General features: G+C 45.8%; 1 protein-coding gene across 1 annotated transcript in view; it reads right to left on the minus strand.

The window, feature by feature from the left end:
• The window catches only part of LOC124795105 (cytochrome P450 9e2-like), a 431,878-nt gene that overhangs the window by 396,565 nt on the left and 8,412 nt on the right, over positions 1–26,901 (minus strand). The window contains exons 3-5 of the mRNA XM_047258953.1: positions 22,260–22,397; positions 13,609–13,817; positions 13,328–13,520 (exon numbers count right to left, since the gene is read on the minus strand). Coding sequence (XP_047114909.1) covers positions 13,328–13,520; positions 13,609–13,817; positions 22,260–22,397 — 540 coding nt within the window. The remainder of the gene's footprint in view (positions 1–13,327; positions 13,521–13,608; positions 13,818–22,259; positions 22,398–26,901) is intronic.

The following is a 26,901-nucleotide window of genomic DNA, read 5'->3' on the forward strand; positions in this document are numbered from 1 at the left end:
AATACCTTTTAACTTCTGTCTTCTGGCGCCGAGGCTGCTGCTTGCTATTCCATTACAGCGGCGGACTTGGTGCGTCTGTGCATGATGTAATCTCTTCTTGCATGACGGTCTTCAGCACCGAAACTGACTTAAAACAACTGCTACGCTTCTTCACTTCTTCGTCTTCTTCGTCGCTCGTCTCCGTCTTCGTCTCCGTCTTCGCCTTCGTCTTCCTCTCGTCTTCATCTGTCGGGCCCACTGCGTCCCGCGTATTTACTCACTTCAGTTTACTGGAGGTGAACGACTTCACGGCCATTGCCTCTTCTGTCACGTTGAAAAGATTCTCGAAGAATCTTCTTAACGTCAGTCATTGGCTCTTGGGATGTAGGCGAGGGCCTTTGCTCACATGCGACAACTGAGAAACACGTGAGCCGGTCGGGCGATGCCCTGACGGCTGAATCGACTGCGCCCGCTTATGTGGAACTTGCTGACTTCACGGTCATTGTCTCTGCTGTTCGGCCCGCTGAATGCTAGTATGTAACTCTCTAAACTAAACCAAGTTTTTCATTTATATTCTAATTTCTACTTCACTTTGATTTCACTAATTTATTTACTTAAGTACCACTCAACAGTATAAAGAAAAATTGTCTTAGCTACATTTCAGTTGCAGCAACGTATGACGTAATGTGCACCAAACGCAAAATCGTAGCTCCCTCTATTTTTCATTGCAAGCCTTCCGTATTTTGGGCAATATGGCTCTAATTATGACCATTATCCAATTTCTGAGCACTTCTCCATGAATCTGACATATAAAGCTATATGTACCGTGAAAATGAATTTTTAACGATTATTTTCTGAAAAACAATTGAGAAAGATTGCAGACCGTGCTCCTCGGTTCTCTCAGCAGATGGTCGTGAACCGGGACGCCAAAAGCGGGTAAAGAAAGTCTCGCTCATTCCGGCTCGCCGCCAGCCGCCTGCCACGGACTGCTGCCTCAGCAGATAACAGGGGGGTGTTTCCGGCGCTGGATCAGGCCGCCTCCCACTGGGCCCCCACTCTCCTCCTGCGGCCACCCTCAGACACGACACCCGCCGCTGCAATCGGGCAAAACGGCCGTAGACTCCTCCAACCCGCCACTGAGGCCGGGTACGACTTCACAATGGAGGGGTCCAGATGGTTCTGTCACTTGTTCCGGTCCGTTTCCCAAAATGAACGTGCATGTAAAGTTAACTTCCCGTACCTGGCACATGTCAACTGTGTTGAGGACCCGTTAAGACACTATGCAGATAATTAGCAGAGTACTGGAGATAGCGCAGGTGGTGTTAGAGACGAGTGAATCGTTCCAATAAGAAGGACCAAAAATCGATAAAGTGTTTGTCACCATCCCAGTGAAGATACCGTACGGTCAAACCCTTGATCCAAACCACTGCATTCATCTTAGTACATCGATAAAATGCATATCTGCGATTAGAAGGGATGTCATAGTCACTGATGTTACAGTGGTTCACTGAATGAGCGCCAACATCAGATGCAACAACCTCCACCCACCACGTCAGACCCACATTCCAGACAGTGTTCATCCATATAGGTAGATGACCAGGGGACCAATGGAAAATCTGTCATACGTATGGAATGGAATCTGGCGATTCATACATTTGTCGTTGATCACCACATACTAGGCATCTCTGTCATGAATCGAGAAAGGCACTGTGCACTGAACGCCCTGAACGCCAGGCCACCGACTGGTAACTAAGGGTACATGGCTTTTGGTTGGATTTTGGGCAGTCTGGAACCGCGGGACTGCTACGGTCGCAGGTTCGAATCCTGCCTCGGGCATGGATGTGTGTGATGTCCTTAGGTTAGTTAGGTTCAAGTAGTTCTAAGTTCTAGGGGACTGATGACCTCAGAAATTAAGTCCCATAGTGCTCAGAGCCATTTGAACCATTTTTTGGATTTTGGGGACGGCCTCACATCATCCTGCAGTAAACATCATGGACCGTCTCCAGCCGCTCACTTGGCAGGTCAGCTTCGACAAAACTGAAGTCCACAAAAAAACTCCTTAAGGTAAGACAGTGTTGGGGAAATATGCGCCACTGCAACTCTTGGTTCGTGAGAGGTGGGGGTCAGTTCTTGAATCAGAGTTCCTGAGAAGCTGCACTGGTGGCGAGTCTACATCTCCATCATCATGATGGCATGTAGAGCAGCTGCTCTAACCCGCACACTGGCCAGCCTAAGGGGTAGGGAGAGTGAGTGTAACTTATTGCACTTTGATAATCATCCCCACACTTATGAAGTAATCAAAGTGTATGATGTTGTCATCAGCATCGGTATCCTGAACCAGATAGACGTTGACTTAAGCCACTTGCTAGACCACATTCGAAGATTGCAGCAAGTTGCTACGGACATCCATAGATATACTTTGTAAGAGACAAGTAAGGAGTGCCGTCCATCAACTGTCATAAAAACAATGCCCAAGCATGTATCCTGCTCTGAAGTGGGTGTAGGGCAAAGCTCCCTTCTGGGAGGCCGCTGCCGATGACCATTTCCCCAGACAGCTAAATTTTTAAGTGGCTTCTGGCTGTGGCACCGTATTGGGCAATCCAATCTAGTGATCTTTGGTCTTTGTCTGGCACATGCACTAAAAAACACCACATCGTATACATATGCATGGCAGACAAAGGTAAGATCTCTCAACGAAAATACCTGCAGTCGGCATCATAGTCCAGTTGTTAGATCGGTTACAGCTGCTGCAATGACAAGTTATCAAGATTTAAGTGAGTTTGAACGTGGTGTTACAGTCGCCGCATGAGCGATGGGACACAGCATCTCCGAGGTCGCGATGAAGTGGGCTTTTCCCGTACGACCATTTCATGAGTGTGCCATGAATATCAGGAATCTGATAAAAGATCATATCTCCGACATCGCTGCGGCTGGAAAAATATCCTGCAAGAATGAGACCAACGACGACTGAAGAGAATCATTCAACGTGACAGAAGTGCAACCCTTCCGCAAACTGCTGCAGATTTCAATGCTGGGCCATCAACAAGTGTCAGGGTGTGAATCATTCTACGAAACAACATTGATGTGGGCTTTCGGAGCCGAAGGCCCACTCGTGTACCCTTGATTACTGCATGACACAAACCTTTACGCCTCGACTGGGCCCGTCAAGAGCGACATTGTACTATTGATGACTGGGAACACGTTGCCTGGTCGGAAGAGTCTCGTTTCAAATTGTATCGAGCGGATGGACGTGTACGGGTATGAGGACCACCTCATGAATCCATGGAACCTACATCTCAGTAGCGGACTGTCCAAGGTGGAGGAGGCTCTGTAATGGTTTGGGGTGTGTGCAGTTGGAGTGGTATGAGACCCCTGATACCTCTAGATACGACTCTTACAGATGACTCGTACGTAAGCGTTCTGTCTGATTACCTGCATCAATTCACGTCCATTGTGCATTCCGAGGGACTTGGCAAATTCCAGCAGGAGAATGCGACACCCCAACGTCTAGAATTGCTACAGAATGGCTCCAGGAACACTCTTTTGAGTTTAAACACGTCCGCTGGCCACCAGACTCCCCAGAAATGAACGTTATTGAGCATATTGGTGTTGCCTTACAACGTGCCGTTCAGAAGAGATCTCCTTTCACTCGTACTCTTACGGATTTACGGACAGCCCTGCAGGATTCATGGCCAGTTCCCTCCAGCACTACTTCAGACATTAGTCGAGTCCATGCCACGTCTTGTTGCGGCACTTCTGCGTCCTGGCTGGGGCCCTACACTATACGACGCATGTGTACCCGTTTCTTTGGCTCTTCAGTGTATAGTAACGTACAAATATGAGGAATCTCAAAAATGACTATAGGCCAGCGCGATAGAATGCATCAGATTAAAGAGGTATAAGAAAAAAATATAACTAAAACAATAGGTACCTGTGATTTGTTAAAATATGTCTAAAATTGAACAATAACACAACAAGAGGTGAGGCGTGGCGCGAGAATGATGCGAACTGTTAGGATCGGTACTCATGTATAGATTCGTTTTATGGAGCAAAAACATGTTAGTGTAAGACGCTTAGTTAGGATTAAAATGATAAACGCAAACGGAATAGCGATGTACACGTATAAGACAGTTGTATGTTGTACGTTAACCGGGGACCTACAAACGACGGAGAGGCTCCGTCCCCGCCGCAGCCGCAGTGGTCCACAACCCCACGACGACTACCGCAGTCCACTTCACCCCTCCGCCGCCCCACACCGAACCCAGGGTTATTGTGCGGTTCGGCCCCCGGTGGACCTCCCCAGGGAACGTCTCGCACCAGACGAGTGTGACCCTTATGTTTGCGTGGTAGAGTAATGGTGGTGTGCGCGTGCGTGGAGAACTTGTTTGCGCAGCAATCGCCAACATAGTGTAGCTGAGGCGGAATAAGGGGAACCAGCCCGCATTCGCTGAGGCAGATGGAAAACCGCCTAAAAACCATCCACAGACTGGCCGGCTCACCGGACCTCGACACAAGGTCGCCGGGCGGATTCGTGCCGGGGACCAGGCGCTCCTTCCCACTCCGGAAAGCCGTGCGTCAGACCGCTCGGCCAACCGGGCGGGCACGTATAAGGTAGTACTCGGCACCCACACAGTACCAGACGTAATAAAAACATGCGACAAGGTAAAACGAGCCATGAAGTTGGACTAGGGACAGCGAGTGAAGAAATTAGGCCTACGTGTAGTGTATGGGATCCCTGTAGTTGGAGTACAATAGGATTACTGCAATGACTGAGTTGTTGAAACGATATGAAGTAAACTGTTTTAGATACACGAGAGTGTTACCTTTTTATGTGACTGAATACAGTACTACAAAAAAATCAGTTTTCTCAGCAAATGCCTAAAAGTCAAAATGACAGAAAGTATGACAGTAAAAAAGAAAAATGCAACGAAATCGGGGGTACTGATAGGGTGCAAAACAATATCAAAAAATTGAGCACGAAGACGACGACAGCTGAGGGAGGCAAGAATGAAAATGCAACCTCCGATATCGGTAACCATGTCTGGCCTCGCCTTTAACAGTCAAAACAAGATCTTAATATAAAAAGCTTAGTCAGAATAAAACTGTTATACACAGCAGGAATACCAGGGTAGACGCACGAAACAGAACGCTGTAACAACCGTTATAAAAGTAAGTAAGAAGTAAAAGCGGATGTAAATTAAAACTGAGCTAAGTTGAGCTATAATTTGCATAAAATCATTGTGAGACAAAAGAGCCATTGGATGCATTTCAACACATTGAGGTGTATTGACCACAATTTTATTGTTCCAATACGCCTAACGCTTTTCTACTCTATGTAACAAAATTACGTATTTTCCTTTCAGAATGGCGTAGTGTCGAAATGCGTAAGACGTATTGGAATAACAAAAATACAGTCAACCATTTCAAAATTTTGAAGTTCATACACCTGAGTGTGTGACCTGCCCTAAAGAGGTTAGTACCTGCTACTATTCTTGTGGTCTTTGTTCATACTGTACAACTGAACAGGTCCAGAGAGATTTGTCCTTGCTTTTGTGCCTGTGGTCTGTGTTTCCTGTACCACTTTACTGTACGATGGGAGTCATTCACTGCTGCACAAAATGCACGCTGTGCGTGCATTTCATTTTTAAAATGTTGCTGTTGACTATGAGGAACTGAACGCTTGCGGAATACGTTGTCATGATGGTACTGCACGGAGAATCTCGGCGCAGTGGGACTACTGCTCGTCAGCTGTATGTGGAGCGTCCTCCCGCGCCGCTTCCCTGTTTGCTACAGTGTACCAGCGCGTTTCGGAGGGAATGGATTCGTCATCAGCAGAGCCGACTGTTCTCCTCGACTGAGGCAGCAGACACCGAATTTGAAGAGTCTGTACTCCGTGCAGTGGAAGAGAAAGCAACGACGAGTACCAGAAACATAGCGGGTGGTCTAATGTGGTTCACCAAATCGTCTGGAGTGTTCTGCATGAACAGCAGGTGCATCAGTACCACCGCCCCCCCCCTCTCTGCCAGAAGGTACAGGTAATGCAGACAAGAGATTTTGCGTCATGAACTCTCTCCCGCAGATGGTTCTTGCACCATGGTGTGGACGGTTCCGATTTCCCACGGCGGATCCTTTTCAAAGATGAAACCAAGTTCACCGGTCGAGATCTTCTCGGCTCCCACAACATTCGTGTTTGGGTGTGCTGCGCTCCACCAGGGATTTCAGGAGCGATACGGTTTGAAGATTTGGACAGGGAGCCATACCTTCTTCCACCACATCTCAGGGGTGCCTCGTACTTGCGATTGCTGTACGGCGTACTGCATAGGCTCTTGGAAAATGTGGCTCTGCATTGGCGTCAAAACACGTGGTTTCAGTACGATGGCACGCCATCTCATTTCTCACATGTGGCTCGAGATGTTCGAGATCACAACCGGTGGGTTCGCATGAAATCCTGGATTTACGACAGCTCTGTGGCATCCGAGGAAGACGAACTGGCGCGCTGCGGCGTATGATGGAGGACCAAGGATTGGCGATCGTGTGTGCCGGAACGTGTTGCAGAGGTACCGTGTCAGTGCTGACGTTGGTGGCCGGCACATGTAAGCCTACTTGTAAGTGAACCCATCCGAAATTCAGCAGGGATCAGCGAGCAAAAGTGTGTCGTGGTACTTTGTGTTTCGCAAGCTTCTTGGTCCCCACTACAAGTCCTCGATGTAATGGGAGTTTAATTACAGCCTCTATGAAAATATCGCTTCCCTCCTGGCTTGTGTGATACATCTTTGCGGTAATGTAGCAAAACTTATCGTACTTGTTACTCTGCAGAAGCAACGAGGACGAATATCTGTATCTGCCTGACGTGATTTATGGAACCAAGGAAAAACTTGAGCAGGTCCGAAGGAGTCTGCTTCTTACAAACTTCAGTCACGTTACTTTACTGGTGTTTTCACTTCGCCTGGTTCTTACAAGAAAACGCGAGCCATTGGTGTCCACGAATACGTTCCAGAATTCGCTGAGCGGATGTTCAAGCATTATGGGAATCAGGCCGTAGCAGTAATCTGTAACGTCTGCGTGCAATAGTGGATGGTTCAGCCCTGAGAATAATATGTACTCCTTATCTACTAACACAGTCGTAAAACATAAAAATGTTGCAGATTGAAGCGACGAGTGAAAATTTGCACAAAGCCCAGGATTCGAACCTGGTTCTTCCGCTCACAAGGCAGGTGCGCCGCACGGACTACTGTAGCACGCCTCCCTCCTCATACTAAATTCCCATTCGCCCCTCAGCCTGCTTCGTATCCCCTTAAACTGGAACAGCACTGCATTGCACTGCAGAGTCTCTCCAACTGTATTGGAAAAGCACCTCAGCAACTATCGAAACGGGGGAGCCTGCGGCATGTATGGGACTTTGGACTGAGGAAAGAGGCGTGCTAGGTTAGCCCGTGCAGTTATCCAAAGCCACTGTGCCAGAATGGCGTAGTGGTTAGCGCATCTGCCTAGTGAGCAGAGCAGCAGACGCAGGTTCGAATTCTGCCCTCGGTGTAAATTTTCATTTCTGGTTTCAGCCTGCTTATAAGCATCATAGATGTCTGAGACTTGAAAAGGTGGATGGAATCATATAGTTTCATTTGAAAATATTATATGGTTCCTCTAATACTATTTTTGTTTTATAAAAATTGTTTATAACTAACGCTAAGCTTTAGTCGTTTGTATGGGGTGTAAACGTGTAAGCGTATTGTCATATCGCTGGCTTAGTTGTGGAGTATCTTTGCGAGCAGCCGTGTCTGTAGAGAGTCGAGAACGGGACACGAAACTGTTATGTTGTGTAGTGTGTAGCTGTGCATGCAAGAAGCATTGTTAGTATACACGTTGAAGTGTTGGTACAAGTGCTATTATAGTAAAGTGATGACATATTGAAATGGTTCAGAGGAAAGTGCGTCAAGAAGTAATGAAAAAATGATCAGTGCCGTCGATAACGTGTTTATGTTTCCTGTCGTTGCGTGTCGTACAGCATCGATCATCCGCGCCGTGTTCGGTCTCCCAGAATGAACTGATGTGAATCAGTAGAAATTAGTTACCGTAAATGAGTGCAGTCAAGTGCCAGTGCCTTGTAGCGAGCGTGAGGACGTGCGTTCGATCATTCGGCTTCCGCATCATCAACAATCACCCGCGTCGTGTCGGTTACGCATACGCTCGTCTGAATTATATTTTGGACTGTTAATCATCAAGATTGTTAATTGGGATAAAAATTTACGATTTAGAGTGTAAACAGTGCAACCTGTGGTTTCCATACCGTCTGAGAATATAGATGTTCATACCAGACGTAGGACAGTGTTGTGCTTTTAACGTCGTTGAGTGGCTCCCCTCAACCCGCTTGCATATTTCGATAGATAGTTTCAGGCAAGCCATCAGCCAGCTGTGGAGCAGGACAGTACGACCGCCGCGGAATTACCAGGTACGTGGTGTGGACAGGGCGCACGGTCAAGCAACGAGAAGTCAATTTAAAAGGTCCCCCACCCCCCATCCCCACCCATTCGTACTCCCGGGCGTGTTACAAACGGTATAAGCTGCCAAAAAAATCCTATTAGTAAAATGCAAGTAACTATTGATTTAAAACGTCCAGTAACATGTTTGTCCATTTCCTTTGGCTGTCTCAGAAAAAAAGAAGCATTTTACCGCGGGACAATGTTTTGTACCAGTAGACACCGAGCAGTGTGCGCGGGTTAGACGCGACCTGTGTAAACATTATGCACAGTGGACTGGGAGAAATCATTAAACAACATCTAAACAACATGGGGTGCCTGCCCCACCCCCTCCCGCAACAGCAGTGCATTTATGTGAGCAGTCGGTTCGTGTTATCTACCGCTGTTCGTAGTGACTATGGCCTGCGTGATTGAGTCATTGTGATACGCCAGTCGGCGACTGTCTTCGGTCACCTACGCAGACGTTACTGCAGCTTTGTTAAGCGTTAGAATGGGAGGGGAATCTACTATCGCTGAACTACGCGATATTCATTTAACTTACGAGAAGGCAAAACGTGTTGACGGAGCAGCTGTACGAATTTTTCGAAAACGCTTCCCACAACGAAGACTTTCTGCGCGAACGAAATTTGTTCCTGTTCACCAAACAATTATATCATAGTTCTCTACTTCTAATCGATTTTTTTGCTGTTCATTGATAACAAAATATAGTAGCTATCTTTACCTTTTTACATTTAATTCTGTATGCGAAACTTGTTTGTTCTGATATGTTTCCGTTTCATTGTTAAATAAATCATGACAGAATACGACTTACGAGTACGTTCAAATGGTTCAAATGGCTCTGAGCACTATGGGACTCAACATCTGTGGTCATTAGTCCCCTAGAACTTAGAACTACTTAAACCTAACTAACCTAAGGACATCACACACATCCATGCCCGAGGCAGGATTCGAACCTGCGACCGTAGCGGTCACACGGTTCCAGACTGACGCGCCTAGAACCGCACGGCCACACCGGCCGGCTACGAGTACGTACTTAATTTGCATAGGTTGAGAGATGCTGTCTCTTTCCTGCCCCGCGCCGAAGGCAGAGGCCCACAACATCAAGATTGTGCACTGGAAGCTGAGGAACAAATTCTGGTCCGCATCCACGAAACTCTTACTTAGAATACTGAAAGCACCAGCCGCCGGGTGGGTGCGTCGCACACTGTCGTTGTTCGTCACACTTTGAGAGAGGAGGAGGCGTCTGCGGCCTCACCACATTCAACACGTACAAACGTCGGAAGAGCAATACTTCCCTCCAGGACGAGAACTGTAAGAGTGGTTTTTGTTACAAAGTCCGCAGCATGATTTTGTAAGCAAAATACTCGTCACAGATGAAACGTATTTCCAGTCGCGACGGAATAACTGACTTCCATAACATGCACACGTAGAGTGTACACATTCCGCGCCAAGTAGCAGCAACAAATTTTCAGCGCTCCTTTTCCGTAAATGCGTGCGAGGGTGTATTGGATGATTACATTATTGGCCCTTATGTTTTACCTGCCCAGTTGACTGGTAACAGTTACCGAACCTCTCTAAAGGAAATACTGCTACCAGTCTGATTAGATGTTCCGTTAGCCGTGCGTAATAATACCTGGTTCCTGCAACATGGTGCTACGAACATTTTTTAATAGACGATTTCCAGGACGACGAACAGAACGTTTTGAGCCACGTCGACCGCAAGCACGCCTTCCTGATTTAAATGCGCTGGATTTTTACTTTTGAGGCCACATAAAGGAACTTGTTTGCGCTCAGCAGGTAATGTGGAAGAACTTACGCAAAAGTTTTTCGATGCTGCTAATAGAAGAAAGGCAAACGTGGATGTGTGTGAACGAGTGCGACGAAACTGGGTTCCACATAATGAAGAGAATTTTGGGCATTTTGAACACTTATTGTAGTATGGGTGTAAGAGGAAACAAAGTAATGTGTGTTTGATTTTCGTTACGGTACCATTGTAATAAAGCACTCCGTTTCAGGCCACGAGTGGCCTACCGGGACCATCCGACCACCGTGTCATCCTCAGCGAGGACTATACTTTTGTGCAAAAAGAAAATAATCTGAATTCAATTTTCATTATGTTAATGTTGTAACAAGAGGGCACAGTTCATTATATGTAATCACAACGAATTACGTGGTAATTGTAGACCTTTTTTGTCTAGCTCACTGAGATATACCGTGTCTATAATTTTGGCAGCCTTTACCGTTTACACTCTGCATATGGACGTAAAATGTGTACGAGATATGAATGAAAGCGATGTAGACTAAATATGTTCTTTTTTGTATGACGTATGTCATGAATAAAAAATTTCAGAAAATAAATTCGTTTTAATGTCTTAGATATGTCATCAACGGAACACATTTAAAGCATTTACTTGGAATGGACAGAAAACATAAACAGAATTATAGATCACTCCTCCTTTGAATGTAGAGACGTGGTATACTGATAAACATGAAAATCTCTACGTTCGTCGAAGCCTCTTTCTAAAAAGAATTGTACCGCAGATACTTTTCACTCCACTGACAATAACGGGACCAAAATGGTGACCGTCCACACTGCTAGTAAGGCCCAAACAGATGGAGATGGAGACGGAGAATGACATTTCTGCGTCTGAAGGCCGCTCGAAGCGTCAACAGGTATGAGGCCCCTTCCTCGAGAGATCGCATAGAGCTTCGTAAAGGCACTGCAGCCAGGACACTTAACATGTATATAGACAAAGGTGGCCGCAGTAACGTAAGTGGGAAGGCGCAGCAATACCGTTGATTGTATGTCCAACTGGACGAGCATCGTTCATAGCAGTTAACAGAGTCTGGTGTTTCTTACGGTCACAGAGGTGGTTCGCAGAGACTCTGAACCCCACTGCTTGCTGCTGCCCACCTCTGCCGTGCAGCATTATAATGCACGCCTCCACACATGCAGGTGCATTTATGAAGCTCAAAGGTGAACAGAAAGAATTCCTTAAGGGCGTTTAATATCCAGAATTTATAAGTCGTTTGTTCCACTGTCAGTCTTGACTCGGGCCAGAACTATTCACCCATGTTGCTGGCTCATGTGTACCTGAGGAGTGCGGTGTAAAACTGTGACATGGATTGTCTTATCGAATTGTCGCCAGCATCTCCGTTAACGGGCGGGGATGCTACTACTCACTGAATTTGTGCATTGCGATCTGTGTTTACGTTACACAATTTTACGACTATCAAGTTCTTTCCATTAATTATATTTTCCTTTGATGTGACACACGGTCATGAGTGGTAGTGTAGGTAGCTCCTAATGAATGTAACGTCTTCCACGCCCATTAGCGTGCTCGGTGAAAGGGGGTACCTCATGAAAATGGTTACTAATAAGAAGACGGGAAAATAATACACTACTGGCCATTAAAATTGCTACACCACGAAGATGACGTGCTACAGACGTGAAATTTAACCGACAGGAAGAAGATGCTGTGACATGCAAATGATTAGCTTTTCGGAGCATTCACACAAGGTTGGCGCCGGTCGTGACACCTACAACGTGCTGACATGACGAAAGTTTGCAACCGATTTCTCATACACAAACAGCAGTTGACCGGCGTTGCCTGCTGAAACGTTGTTGTGATGCCTCGTGTAAGGAGGAGAAATGCGTACCATCACGTTTCCGACTTTAATAAAGGTCGGATTGTAGCCTAACGCGATTGCGGTTTATCGTATCGCGACATTACTGCTCGCGTTGGTCGAGATCCAATGACTGTTAGCAGAATATGGAATCGGTGGGTTCAGGAGGGTAATACCGGAATGCCATGCTGGATCCCAACGGCCTCGTATCACTAGCAGTCGAGATGACAGGCATCTTAACCGCATGGCTGTAACGGATCGTGCAGGAACGTCTCGATCCCTGAGTCAACAGGTGAGGACGTTTGCAAGACAACAACCATCTGCACGAACAGTTCGACGACGTTTGCAGCAGCATGGACTATCAGCTCGGAGACCGTGGCTGCGGTTACCCTTGCCGCCGCATCACGGACAGGAGCGCCTGCGATGGTGTACTCAACGACGAACCTGGGTGCACGATCGGCAAAACGTCATTTTTTCGGATGAATCCAGGTTCTGTTTACAGCATCATGATGGTCACATCCGCGTTTGGCGACATAGCAGTGAACGCACATTGGAAGCGTGTATTCGTCATCGCCATACTGGCGTATCACCCGGCGTGATGGTATGGGGTGCCATTGGTTACACGTCTCTGTCACCTCTTGTTTGCATTGCCGGCACTTTGAACAGTGGACGTTACATTTCAGTTGTCCGTGGCTCTACCCTTCATTCGATCCCTGCGAAACCCTGTATTTCAGCAGGATAATGCACGACCGCATGTTGCAGGTCCTGTACGGGCCTTTCTGGATACAGAAAATGTTCGACTGCTGCCCTGGCCAGCACATTCTCCAGATCTCTCACCAACTGAAAACGTCTGGTCAATGGTGGCCGAGTAACTGGCTCGTCACAATACGCCAGTCACTACTCTTGATCAACTGTGGTATCGTGTTGAAGCTGCATGGGCAGCTGTACCTGTACACGCCATCCAAGCTCTGTTTGACTCAATGCCCAGGCGTATCAAGGCCGTTATTATGGCCAGAGGTGGTTGTTCTGGGTACTGATCTCTCAGGATCTATGCACCCAAATTGCGTGAAAATATAATCACATGTCAGCTCCAGTATAATATATTTGTCCAATGAATACCCGTTTATCATGTGCAATTGTTCTTGGTGTAGCAATTTTAATGGCCAGTAGTGTAGAATTAAACTACGGTCAGAATTTGTACACTGGCTTCTGGATAAGAGCGGCAAAGATCTTTGAACTGTATTTACATCTCTCTCTGGAGCCGGTGGTCCCGTCTTTCTTGCATTCCTCGGAAACCAGCTCTCCACGGCTTGCCTGCATCAGTAGATGGATCACATCGGGGCGAACAATTCCGTGCTTCTCTCGCGTACGAATAGTCTCGTACACCATGGATTTGAAGAACTCCATCGCCTTCCGGTCGAAGAATGATATGCCCAGCAGCTGAGATAGAGATGGAAATTAGGACACGTTTCGAGAATGAAGGTAGCACACAACGATCAGGTAACACAGCTCGATGTGACGCACTCACCCGCATGAGCTTAGGGGATGTCATGAAGCCGCCGGCGACGAGCGCTCCGATGTTGGTGACGTCACGGCCCATGCGGTAGAAGGTGTTGTCCGGCTCTGACAGGGAGTCCACCTTCACACCGAATGCCGTAGTCGCAATGATGTCATTGGTAACACGGGTGAAAAAGTCCTTCATCTCCAAAGTCAGCAAATCCTTGTCGCCAGAAGAAGCTTAAAGAAAATACACAATACTGATCAACTTCTTGGTCTGTGGAAATTGACGGCCACATACATCCTTCATTTCCCTTCATTCTTGGAGAGGACGTTGTGCAATTAAATCCAGTGTTCTGCTACATTTACGGAAATTATAATATGCAATTTTCGATTTATAGTAGTCCTCTGCCTGCCGAACTTAACTGGGCTATTACGAAGTGTCACCTTCCTTTATAACTTTAACCAACATTTCGCCGTTGGAGTCTCCTTCATAGGTTGGTTTCTCTCTTTCGTTAGCTGTACACCGAAAGAACGTAGCCAATAAGTGAGGCAACAGTGAACGGAAAGTATTAGTGTACGCGATGAAGAGTTTGTGTTACTTTAAACACGATGTTTCGATGTACTCATTTCATTATCTGGGCTGTTCATATTATTGTAATCAAAAACAAACCTTAAAGCTTATATTCGCAAATTTAGGAACATGTATAAATTTGAAGTTTCATTTCTGTACTTCCGTCTCAAAATACTGCTCATCGTTTTCACGTTAGATGAAGAAATACCTTTCTTCTAAACAGCAGCAAATCATTTTGTGAACGAATTATCCAGATCACTGCATGGTGACTTGTTGACTGGCAATGGATAGACGCAAACGACAAGTAAATTGCAAAACCGTCGCAGAAAACTGGATAGTATTATATAACGTCCTCTCGACGAATCAAAGAAGTTATGGTAAAATTAATTTTGAACAAAAACAGTGATTCATGCAGAATTCAGAACATGATTACTAGTAAATTACGGTTGGTAAAAACGTTTGTTTTCACTCCGACCGCAAAAGTTCGTTATGCTACTGTACTGTTTCACTTAGAATGTTGGTTTGTATTGAAGATATCACCATCAGGAAGAGAATTTTAATCATAAAAATAAGCACAAAATCAATTTCGCACTTCCCCTAACGACATGTAATCGCTTTAATGCCACTCTCGTAGAAGCGAGTAAGGGAGTCCTTTAATCCCCTCTCATATTTAGTCTGAGCGTCCGCCTGCCACGTGCGCGTAATTTTCAAATGGCTCTGAGCACTATGGGACTTAACATCGAGGGTCATCAGTCCCCTAGAACTTAGAACTACTTAAACCCAACTAACCTAAGGACATCACACACATCCATGCCCGAGGCAGAGAAAATCCCTGACCCCGCCGGGAATCGAACCCGGGAACCCGGGCGCGGGAAGCGAGAACGCTACCGCACGACCACGAGCTGCGGACGCATAATTTTCAGTGGTGCGTGTGCATACATACGAGTGTAGCAGTCCATCGTTATTGTTGAGAAAAAAATTAAGACGCCAAATGCATTGTTATCGTGTTAAATTGTCTCTTTCTTAAGCTTTATAGAGGAATACTTTTTTTTTCAAAAATGTTCTGTATTAGAAGAAAAAACTATGTGGGTTATTAGATTACGATAACTTCAAAGTGTGTTATCTTACGAAACACTATTTCAAACCTAAAGGTGGATTACATTTTATACAAAAGTATGCAGTGTCACTTCGTCTGTCAAGGTCTGCACATACAATACACTTCTCTGGGCGGTGATGTTCTTTGATGTTGCACAGATTATCGGTCGGGCACACAGTTTTAATCTGCCAGGAAGTTTCATATCAGCGCACACTCCGCTGCAGAGTGAAAATCTCATTCTTGAAACATGTCTCCGCAATATCCTTTCTTCCAGGAGTGCTAGTTCTGCAAGGTTCGCAGGAGAGCCTCTGTGAAGTCTGGAAAGCAGGAGACGAGGTACTGGCAGAAGTAAAGCTGTCAGGAGGGGGCGTGAGTCGTGCTTGGGTAGCTCAGTTGGTAGAGCACTTGCCCGCGAAAGGCAAAGGTCCCGAGTTCGAGTCTCGGTCCGGCACACAGTTTTATACTGCCAGGAAGTTTCATTTAGCCATGCTGTCTCTATAGCTGCAGTCCATAATTGCGAAAGTACTGACAGTGCAGGATTTTGTACGCGAACTGACCTCTCGATTATGTCCCATAAATGTTCGATGGAAATCGTGTCGAGCTATCTGTGTGGCCAAATCGTTCACTCGAACTGTCCAGAATTTTCTTCAAGCCAGTCGCGAACGATTGTGGCCCGATGATACGGAGCATTGTCATGGGAACATGAAATGCATTAATGGCTGCAAATTTTGTCCAAGTAGCAGAACATAGACGTTTCGGACCCAATCCATTCTATGTAAACACAGCCCACACCGTTATGGAACCACCACCAGCTTGCACAGCGCCTTGCTGACAACTTGGGTCCCCGTGGCTCCGTGGTGTCTGCTCCACACTCGAGCCATACCATCAGCTCTTACCGAATGAAATCGAGACTCATCTGACCAGGCCACGATTTTCCGGTCGTCTAGGGTCCAACCGGTATCGTTACGAGCCCATAACAGGCGCTGCATACGATGCGGTTTCTGTTAGCAAACGCACTCGCGTCGGTCGTCAGCTGCCACAGCCCGTTAAAGGGATACTTCACCACACTGTCCTTACGGATACGTTCATCGTACGTCCCACATTGATTCCTGCGGTTATGTCATTCATTGTTGCTTGTCTGTTAGCACTGACACCTCTACGCAGAAGTCGCTATTCTCGGTCGTGGTGAGAGGTACGCACGAGATTTTGTATTCTCGGCACACTCTTGACATTGTATGTCTCGGAACATTGAATTCCCTGACATAGAATGTCCACTGTGTACAGCTCCACTACCATTCCGCATTCAGTCTGTTATTTCGTCGTGCGACCATAATCACGTCGGAAACATCGTCACATTATTCTCTTGAGTGCAAAGACAGCTGGGCCAACGTTCTGCCGTTCACACCTTATGTACGCGACACTACCGCCCTCTGTACATATGCCAATCGCTGTCTCATGACTTATATCACCTCAGCGTTGTTTCGAAATACAGCATCTAAAACGTTAGAACCATGTTCTGGTTGACGCTCTGTTGCATCTACCGCAAAACTGACTGATCTTTCGGATTTAACACGACAAATAACTGAATACAAAATTTTGTTCATGAAAGGCACACACTACAGACAATGCTATTTATACACTCCTGGAAATGGAAAAAAGAACACATTGACACCGGTGTGTCAGACCCACCATACTTGCTCCGGACACTGCGAGAGGGCTGTACAAGCAATGATCACACGCACGGCACAGCGGACACACCAGGTACCGCGGTGTTGGCCGTCGAATGGCGCTAGCTGCGCAGCATTTGTGCACCGCCGCCGTCAGTGTCAGCCAGTTTGCCGTGGCATACGGAGCTCCATCGCAGTCTTTAACACTGGTAGTAGCATGCCGCGACAGCGTGGACGTGAACCGTATGTGCAGTTGACGGACTTTGAGCGAGGGCGTATAGTGGGCATGCGGGAGGCCGGGTGGACGTACCGCCGAATTGCTCAACACGTGGGGCGTGAGGTCTCCACAGTACATCGATGTTGTCGCCAATGGTCGGCGGAAGGTGCACGTGCCCGTCGACCTGGGACCGGACCGCAGCGACGCACGGATGCACGCCAAGACCGTAGGATCCTACGCAGTGCCGTAGGGGACCGCACCGCCACTTCCCAGCAAATTAGGGACACTGTTGCTCCTGGGGTATCGGCGAGGACCATTCACAACCGTCTCCATGAAGCTGGGCTACGGTCCCGCACACCGTTAGGCCGTCTTCCGCTCACGCCCCAACATCGTGCAGCCCGCCTCCAGTGGTGTCGCGACAGGCGTGAATGGAGGGACGAATGGAGACGTGTCGTCTTCAGCGATGAGAGTCGCTTCTGCCTTGGTGCCAATGATGGTCGTATGCGTGTTTGGCGCCGTGCAGGTGAGCGCCACAATCAGGACTGCATACGACCGAGGCACACAGGGCCAACACCCGGCATCATGGTGTGGGGAGCGATCTCCTACACTGGCCGTACACCACTGGTGATCGTCGAGGGGACACTGAATAGTGCACGGTACATCCAAACCGTCATCGAACCCATCGTTCTACCATTCCTAGACCGGCAAGGGAACTTGCTGTTCCAACAGGACAATGCACGTCCGCATGTATCCCGTGCCACCCAACGTGCTCTAGAAGGTGTAAGTCAACTACCCTGGCCAGCAAGATCTCCGGATCTGTCCCCCATTGAGCATGTTTGGGACTGGATGAAGCGTCGTCTCACGCGGTCTGCAGTCCAGCACGAACGCTGGTCCAACTGAGGCGCCAGGTGGAAATGGCATGGCAAGCCGTTCCACAGGACTACATCCAGCATCTCTACGATCGTCTCCATGGGAGAATAGCAGCTTGTATTGCTGCGAAATGTGGATATACACTGTACTAGTGCCGACATTGTGCATGCTCTGTTGCCTGTGTCTATGTGCCTGTGGTTCTGTCAGTGTGATCATGTGATGTATCTGACCCCAGGAATGTGTCAATAAAGTTTCCCCTTCCTGGGACAATGAATTCACGGTGTTCTTATTTCAATTTCCAGGAGTGTATATGTGTAACAACATGGCTACATTACGAGGTCCAGATCGGAGGTGGCGTCGCCAGACACAGAAGCCACCTCAGAAAATTTACAGCATTAGAAAATTCACACAACATTTTTTTTTTTCTACAGACGTAATATTCCTAGTGACAACTGGTGTGTGTGCATTCCAGGTACTTGCAGAGAAACTAATTTGGGATACTCATTACGTTTCGCGTCATTTCGATGCCACAAAATGCAGTGTTTGTAGAGGAAGGCATAGAAGGCAGGATTAAAGCAGAATATAGACTTTGTATTAGGAATGGTAGAGGAGAAAGACTAATTGAGTTCTGCAATATATTTCACCTTTTAGTTGCGAATACTGCGTTGAAGAATCACAAGAGGAAAAAGTGTACTTGGGAAAGGCCGGGAGATGCAGTAAGGTTTCAGTTGGATTACATCAAGGTCTGGCAGGGATTCCCATATCAGATACTGGACGAAAAGGCGAACCCAGGAGGAAATATGGACTCAGATCACAATTTTGTAGTTGCTATAGTGATGAAGGTTAGGCCGAAGTTCAAGAGACTAGTCAGGAACGATCAATGCGCAAATAAGTGGGATATGAAGAAATACGCTTGAAGTTCTCCAAAGCCGTAGATACTGCGATAGTGAATAGCTCAGTAGGCACCTCTGTTGAAGAGGAGTTGGCATGTATAAAAAAAGGCAACAGCAAAAGCTGGAAAAAAATCTTTTTATGCCATGAAGGTAGCTGCGAAGAAACCAAGGTTATCAGAACCGATACTTCAATTGATCGTCGAAAGAAGGAAGTACAGAAATACAAGTCACTTAGGAACGACAGAACTAGGAAGTGCAGGGACGTTAAAGTGAAATGAGAAAAGTCAAAACGAACTTCGGTAAAGTTAAACGCAAGGGAGGTAACATCAACAATCCATTTGGGATTTCACTCTTAAATACAGAGGAGAGAGTGGACACGTGGGAAGAGCACACTGAAGGCCTCTGTGGTAGAGGAAGAAACAGGAATCCATAGGGAAGAGACGGGAGACCCAGTATTAGACTCAGAACTCAGAAGAGCTTTGAAGGACTTAAATTCAGATAAGGCGGAAAGGACAGATAACTGCCCAAATGATTTTCTAAAATCACTGGGGGAAGTGGCAACAAAACGACCAAGCACTTCGATGTATAGAATACGTGACACTGGAGATACAACATCAGACTTCCGGGAAAATCTGCCACACATTTCTGAAGACAGCAAGAGCAGATATGTGCGAGAACTATGCCACAATTAGCTTAATAGCTCATGCGTTCGAGATTCTGACAAGAATAATTTACAGAATGGAAAAGAAAATTGAGAATGTGTTAGATGACGATCAGATTCACTTTAGCAAAGGTAAAGGCGCCAGAGAGGCAGTCCTCACTTTGTACGGTCGATAATGAAAGCGGACTGAATAGAAATAACGACACATGTTCATGGGATTTGTCAACCTGGAAAAAGCGTTCGACAATGTAAAATGGTCCAAGATGGTCGGAATTCTGAGAAAAACAGGGATAAGCTATAAGGAAAGATGGATAATGTACGGTATGTACAAGCACCAAGGCGGAACTATGAGACCAGAAGACAGAAAACCAAGCGTTCGCATTGAAAAGATGTAAGACAGCTACATAGCCTTACGCACCTACCGTTCAATCTATAGCTCAAAGAAGCAATGACGGAAATAAGACAAAGTTTCAAGAGTAGGGTTAAAACTCATGGTGAAAGAAAATCAGCGATAAGACTGGCTGTTGACATTGCTATCTTCAGCGAAACTGAATAAGAATATTACTGTATCTGTTGAATGGATGAACAGTGTAATGAGTACCGAATGTGAATTTAATGTAAACCGAAGAAAGGCGAAAATAATGAGAAGTGGAAGAAATGAGAACAGCGAGAAACTCAACATTAGAATTGGTGATCACGAAGTAGAGGAAGTTAAGGAATTTTGCAATCTGGGAAGCAAAATAACCCACGATGGACTGAGCAAGGACATAAAACGTAGACTATAGCTTGCAAAAAGGGCATTACTAGCCGAGAGAAGTCTACCAGTATCTAACGTAGGCTTCAATTTCAGGTAGAAATTTCTGAGAAAATACGGTTGGAGCACAGCAGCATTGTGTGGTCGTGAAACACGTCCTGTGAGAAAACCGGAACAGAAGAGAATCGAAGCAGTTGCGATGTGGTACTAAACAGGAATGTTGAAAATTAGGTGGATTGACAAGGTAAGGAATGAAGAGGTTCTCCGCAGAATCGCTGAGGAAAACGCTGGCAAGAAGGAGGAACAGGATGATTGTACATCTGTTAAGACATCAGGGAATGACTTCCACGGTACTAGAGGGGGCTTTAGAGAGTAAAAATTGAGGACGTACGTTGCAAGTGCAACTCTGAGATGAAGAGATTGGCACAGGAGAGAAATTCGTCGCGGGCAGCATCAAACCAGTCAGAAGACTGATGACTAGAAAAAAAATGACGTCATCTCCATTCGCTACGTAACTACAAGTAAGACAGTAAATTGTACGAGGGCAGTTCAATAAGTAATGCAACACATTTTTTTTCTGAAACAGGGGTTGTTTTATTCAGCATTGAAATACACCAGGTTATTCCCCAATCTTTTAGCTACACAACACTATTTTTCAACGTAATCTCCATTCAATGCTACGGCCTTACGCCACCTTGAAATGAGGGCCTGTATGCCTGCACGGTACCATTCCACTGTTCGATGTCGGAGCCAACGTCGTACTGCATCAATAACTTCTTCATCATCCGCGTAGTGCCTCCCACGGATTGCGTCCTTCATTGGGCCAACCATATGGAAATCCGACGGTGCGAGATCGGGGCTGTAGGGTGCATGAGGAAGAACAGTCCACTGAAGTTTTGTGAGCTCCTCTCGGGTGCGAAGACTTGTGTGAGGTCTTGCGTTGTCATGAAGAACGAGAAGTTCGTTCAGATTTTTGTGCCTACGAACACGCTGAAGTCGTTTCTTCAATTTCTGAAGAGTAGCACAATACACTTCAGAGTTGATCGTTTGACCATGGGGAAGGACATCGAACAGAATAACCCCTTCAGCGTCCCAGAAGACTGTAACCATGACTTTACCAGCTGAGGGTATGGCTTTAAACTTTTTCTTGGTAGGGGAGTGGGTGTGGCGCCACTCCATTGATTGCCGTTTTGTTTCAGGTTCGAAGTGATGATCCCATGTTTCATCGCCTGTAACATTCTTTGACAAGAAATTGTCACCCTCAGCCACATGACGAGCAAGCAATTCCGCACAGATGGTTCTCCTTTGCTCTTTATGGTGTTCGGTTAGACAACGAGGGACCCAGCGGGAACAAACCTTTGAATATCCCAACTGGTGAACAATTGTGACAGCACTACCAACAGAGATGTCAAGTTGAGCACTGAGTTGTTTGATGGTGATCCGTCGGTCATCTCGAACGCGTGTGTTCGCACGCTCCGCCACTGCAGGAGTCACAGCTGTGCACGGCCGGCCCGCACGCGGGAGATCAGACAGTCTTCCTTGACCTTGCGGCGATGATGACACACGCTTTGCCCAACGACTCACCGTGCTTTTGTCCACTGCCAGATCACCGTAGACATTCTGCAAGCGCCTATGAATATCTGAGATGCCCTGGTTTTCCGCCAAAAGAAACTCGATCACTGCCCGTTGTTTGCAACGCACATCTGTTACAGACGCCATTTTAATAGCTCCGTACAGCGCTGCCACCTGTCGGAAGTCAATGAAACTATACGAGACGAAGCGGGAATGTTTGAAAATATTCCACAAGAAATTTCCGGTTTTTTCAACCAAAATTGGCCGAGAAAAAAAATGTGTGGCATTACTCATTGAACTGCCCTCGTATAACACGAGGAATATGTTTTAGCTTATAGTCGATGAACAAGGGACTGTCAGTGTGGAGTAAATACTCACCCTCGTAATCAGCAGCTTTCACAGCCAAATAGTCTGCTGCTTGGTGAGCGATCTCTGTCATCAAGGTGAACATGTTCTTCATCCTCATTGTAGTGAAAGCCGGGCTGAGCGTGGTCCGCATATCGTGCCACTCTTTTCCTGAGGAGAGGGAGCAGTCCAAGTTTTGCGTAACTGACGTGCAGTTGAAAGAACTGTTTTAACAGCTGTGTTTCACTCACTTCTGTAGCAATAAATTTTTACTTTTCGAGGATGAAAACTATGACGTACTTTCCTAAATATCTGCGACCAGTACATGGGAATCCAGGTTCAAGTGGCTGATTCAGGAAACATTCAAACCATAAGATAACATTCGTAACTGAAGCACACTATAATTAGCGTAGAACGTATCGCTAAGCATTGCAAATTATTAGCGACAGCGCTTCTTAATTGCTGGAATGTTTTGATGTGTCATCAATGATTTTTAAGATGAATGAAACTTACTGTACAAGTTAGATAGTTAATCACTAAGTTACTTGTTTTATAGATTGTAATACAATAAATAATACTAACTGCAGTAGTTTTGCATTTTAATTAAAGGAGTGTCCATACCACAATTTTAAATGATTTTTTTCTGGATTTTTGGGATCACGTAATACACAGTTCATGAAGAAGTCACTAAGCAATACATAGAACGCTGACACAAAAAAGGATAGAGATTTAAAATGAGTAGAACACTAAAAATGGCAGTATTAAATACAAATAAGTAACATCGACCCGAAAGGCTCTTAACTACTTTGAGGAACAGCATAAAAGGCGCATATCATAAGGCAGCCTTACAGTTGAAAATCTGGACGTTATCATTCTAATTTTTCAGTTCTGCCACAACCCTATTGAATCACTACGTGCTGGTCACTGAAAAGCTTGTAAATATTTATTGTTATGCAAAGTATAATTGCAGCTATGAAGCGGGAACGATTCTAGTTTTCATTTAAACTCTTTGGTTGTATAAAAAATTTCTTTTGTAGGTAGGCCTTAAGGCCTTAAGAGCTTTATACAAAACAATTTTCTTAGAGAATGTTAGCTTCTCTAGGAAAAGACGCTGATTGTCTTTCCTTCAAGAGCTGTTTTAGTAAATATCGCCATTACTGTGAGACTGGTGTGCGTTCTTGATAGAAAAGTCGCACGGGTCCGTACTGCGGAATTGCTGAAGCGCTTGAGCTAAGCTAATTTTGCCATTACTTTCCCTGGAGTTGTATTAATCCATTACCCTTTTTTTTGCTTCTTTTCGAGAATCATGTCTTAAGAAACAATGATGTCGTATGGGATTATTCTTTTCCTTTCTTCTTTCTTTGGTATTTCCCAAGAGATGAGCTCATCCATCTAAACTGCAAGATTGTTTTTCTTTGTAATTATTATCTCTTTCACTCCAAGACGTCTTTCTTAAATGAAGTTACATGATTTTTGAAGATGATGTATGTAGAATATAGTGTCATGTTCACGCTGTTGGTGACGATAGAGAGGAAAAGGCGAATAACTGTTTTAGCAGGTAGCCTACTGTCCAGAAATAACACAGGAGACACGGGTCTTTGCTAGTATGCCATTGTTCGGCAGTACATCTTGGAGAGGTCCATTCTCCTTTTCCTGACAACCAAACAACATTTGGAGTTCACCTACGGATTTAGCATGTAAGCTGACACGTTACCCGTGTAAACGAAAGGACCTGTGTGTTTAGCTTCAGTGATGGTGTAAGCTAAACATCTACAACTACGTGCATACTCTGCAAATCAGATTTAAGAGCATCGTAATATCGCCCTGGGCGTTGAGGCATAAAGTAAGTATTTTGAAACATACAAGCATGTGATGACAGCCAAAATGCCAAAAAAAACAAATGGTTAATTTTCAGGAGTTATAAGAAAAACTGAAATCTTTAAAATGTGAACAACTACATATAAAATTCTAAATTTCTCCCAGTTCCAGAAGCAGCACTTTGGCACCCAAGACTGTCGGGCGCGTCTGAGATATAAATACGTAATACGTTACATCTATACGCAGTTCTGTGTGTTAAGTGATGAAATTAAACAGACGCGGTGAAGAATGTTAGTATCGTCCATTCAACTGACTTCCATTATAATATTTTTCTGGGAAAAGAATAGTATTTGGAGACTTTTAGAATGAACATTTGTCTCGGAGAAAATGTGTTTTCCCCGCAAGAATCCGACTTGTGTTGATCCAGTAAGCAGGATGCTGCGCAGGTTCACGTAATCAAGACCTAGGAACACATCAACAGTACAATGGACTAGGTTACTATGTCTCATCAATCAAACAGGTCAGATTGGACCTAATCGGACATCCACCTGTCTATTCACTTCGAAGTAACTTCTTTGCAACTCAAAACACCAATTGTCACTGAAGTTATGTACTGAGTGGTTATAATTAAACTTTTCCTATTTAACACGTTACAACACGGAAACGTATTACGGTACGAGTACCAGACTTGGTTGCATTAATGTCCAGAGTATGGGGAGCACCATTTTCACGCGTCACAGCGCCAACGTCCAGTTCCAACTGCGGCCACCAGGTGCTGTGATCAGACATCGCGATTCACAGCCTCTCACACACCTGACCACTCGCAGTGCACCTGTTTACGCGTCAACACGAGCCTGGACAAAAGGAGTAGGGCACTGGTGGTGAAGTTCCATTATGAAAACAACAATAACGCTGCAGCTGCGCTTCGAGAAAGTCGCCGGCTCAAAAGAATACGGAAGGGTCCTCTTTCTCCACTCGCTGTGCGGATTGAAGAAATCCGAATCAAATGGATAAATGTGCGTCGCTCCAGGAAGAGGCCGAAGGCCGGTTGCAGCAAGGTGGCTCCTGATGAAAGCGCTATTGCTATGAACCGTGGACCTTGCCGTTGGTGGGAAGGCTTGCGTGCCTCAGTGATACAGATGGCCGTACCGTAGGTGCAACCACAACGGGGGAGTACCTGTTGAGAGGCCAGACAAACGTGTGGTTCCCGAAGAGGGGCAGCAGCCTTTTCAGTAGTTGCAGGGGCAACAGTCTGGATGACTGACTGATCTGGCCTTGTAACACTAACCAAAACGGCCTTGCTGTGCTGGTACTGCAAACGGCTGAAAGCAAGGGGAAACTACGGTCGTAATTTTTCCCGAGGGCATACAGTTTTACTCTATGCCTAAATGATGATGCCGTCCTCTTGGGTAAAATATTCCGGAAGTAAAATAGTCCCCCATTCGGATCTCCGGGCGGGGACTACTCAAGAGGATGTCGTTATCAGGAGAAAGGAAACTGGCGTTCTATGGATCGGAGCGTGGAATGTCAGATCCCTTAATCGGGTAGGTAGGTTAGAAAACTTAAAAAGGGAAATGGAGTGAGAAAGGGTTGTAGCCTCTCCCTGATGTTATTCAATCTCTATATTGAAAAAGCAGTAAAGTAAACAAAAGAGAAATTCGCAGTAGGTATTAAAATCCATGGAGAAGAAATAAAAACTTTGAAGTTCGCCGATGACATTGTAATTCTGTCAGAGACAGCTAAGGACTTGAAAGAGCAGTTGAACGGAATGGACAGTGCCTTGGAAGGAGGATATAAGATGAACATCAACAAAAGCAAAACGAGGATAATGGAATGTAGTCAGATTAAGTCGGGTGATGCTGAGGGAATTAGATTAGGAAATGAGACAGTTAAAGTAGTAAAGGAGTTTTGCTATTTAGGGAGTAAAATAACCGATGATGGTCGAAGTAGAGAGGATATAAAATGTAGACTGGCAATGGCAAGGAAAGCGTTTCTGAAGAAGAGAAATTTGTTAACATCGAGTATAGATTTCAGTGTCAGGAAGTCGTTTCTGAACGCATTTGTATGGAGTGTAGCCATGTATGGAAGTGAAACGTGGACGATAAATAGTTTGGACAAGAAGAGAATAGAAGCTTTCGAAATGTGGTGCTACAGAAGAATGCTGAAGATTAGATGGGTAGATGACATAACTAATGAGGAGGTATTGAATAGAATTGGGGAGAAGAGGAGTTTGTGGCACAACTTGACAAGAAGAAGGGACCGGTTGGTAGGACATGTTCTGAGGCGTCACGGGATCACAAATTTAGCATTGGAGGGCAGCTGGAGGGTAAAATCGTAGAGGGAGACCAAGAGATGAATACACTAAGCAGATTCAGAAGGATGTAGGTTGCAGTAAGTACTGGGAAATGAAGAAGCTTGCACAGAATAGAGTAGCATGGAGAACTGCATCAAACCAGTCTCAGGACTGAAGACAACAACAACAACAACATTGCAGACAGTGCTGCGTGCAATTGCCAGTCGTCAGGCAGTGCGCGTGTTTTGTCACGAGAGGTGAACATCCTGTGGTGCACTGTACGGAACGTGCTTCGAACCATTCTCGAAGGGTATCCATACAAGATCCGTATCGTACATCAGCTTCCACCACAGGGCGCAGAACGACGTGTTGACTTCGTTCTCAACTTTCCCGCAAGGATTGAAGTTGATGAGGGCTGGCCCTGGAGCGTCCTATGGATAGACAGAGCTCATCTTTCTCTGACTGGTGAGGTGAATACGCAGAATTGCCGAGTGTGGAGGTCTTCACCTCCAGTCGCTATGCATGAAGTTCCTGTGTATGGTGAACGTGTCACTACATGGTATG

Source organism: Schistocerca piceifrons, chromosome 4 (assembly GCF_021461385.2).
Source record: "Schistocerca piceifrons isolate TAMUIC-IGC-003096 chromosome 4, iqSchPice1.1, whole genome shotgun sequence".
Classification (NCBI taxonomy): Eukaryota; Metazoa; Arthropoda; class Insecta; order Orthoptera; family Acrididae; genus Schistocerca; species Schistocerca piceifrons.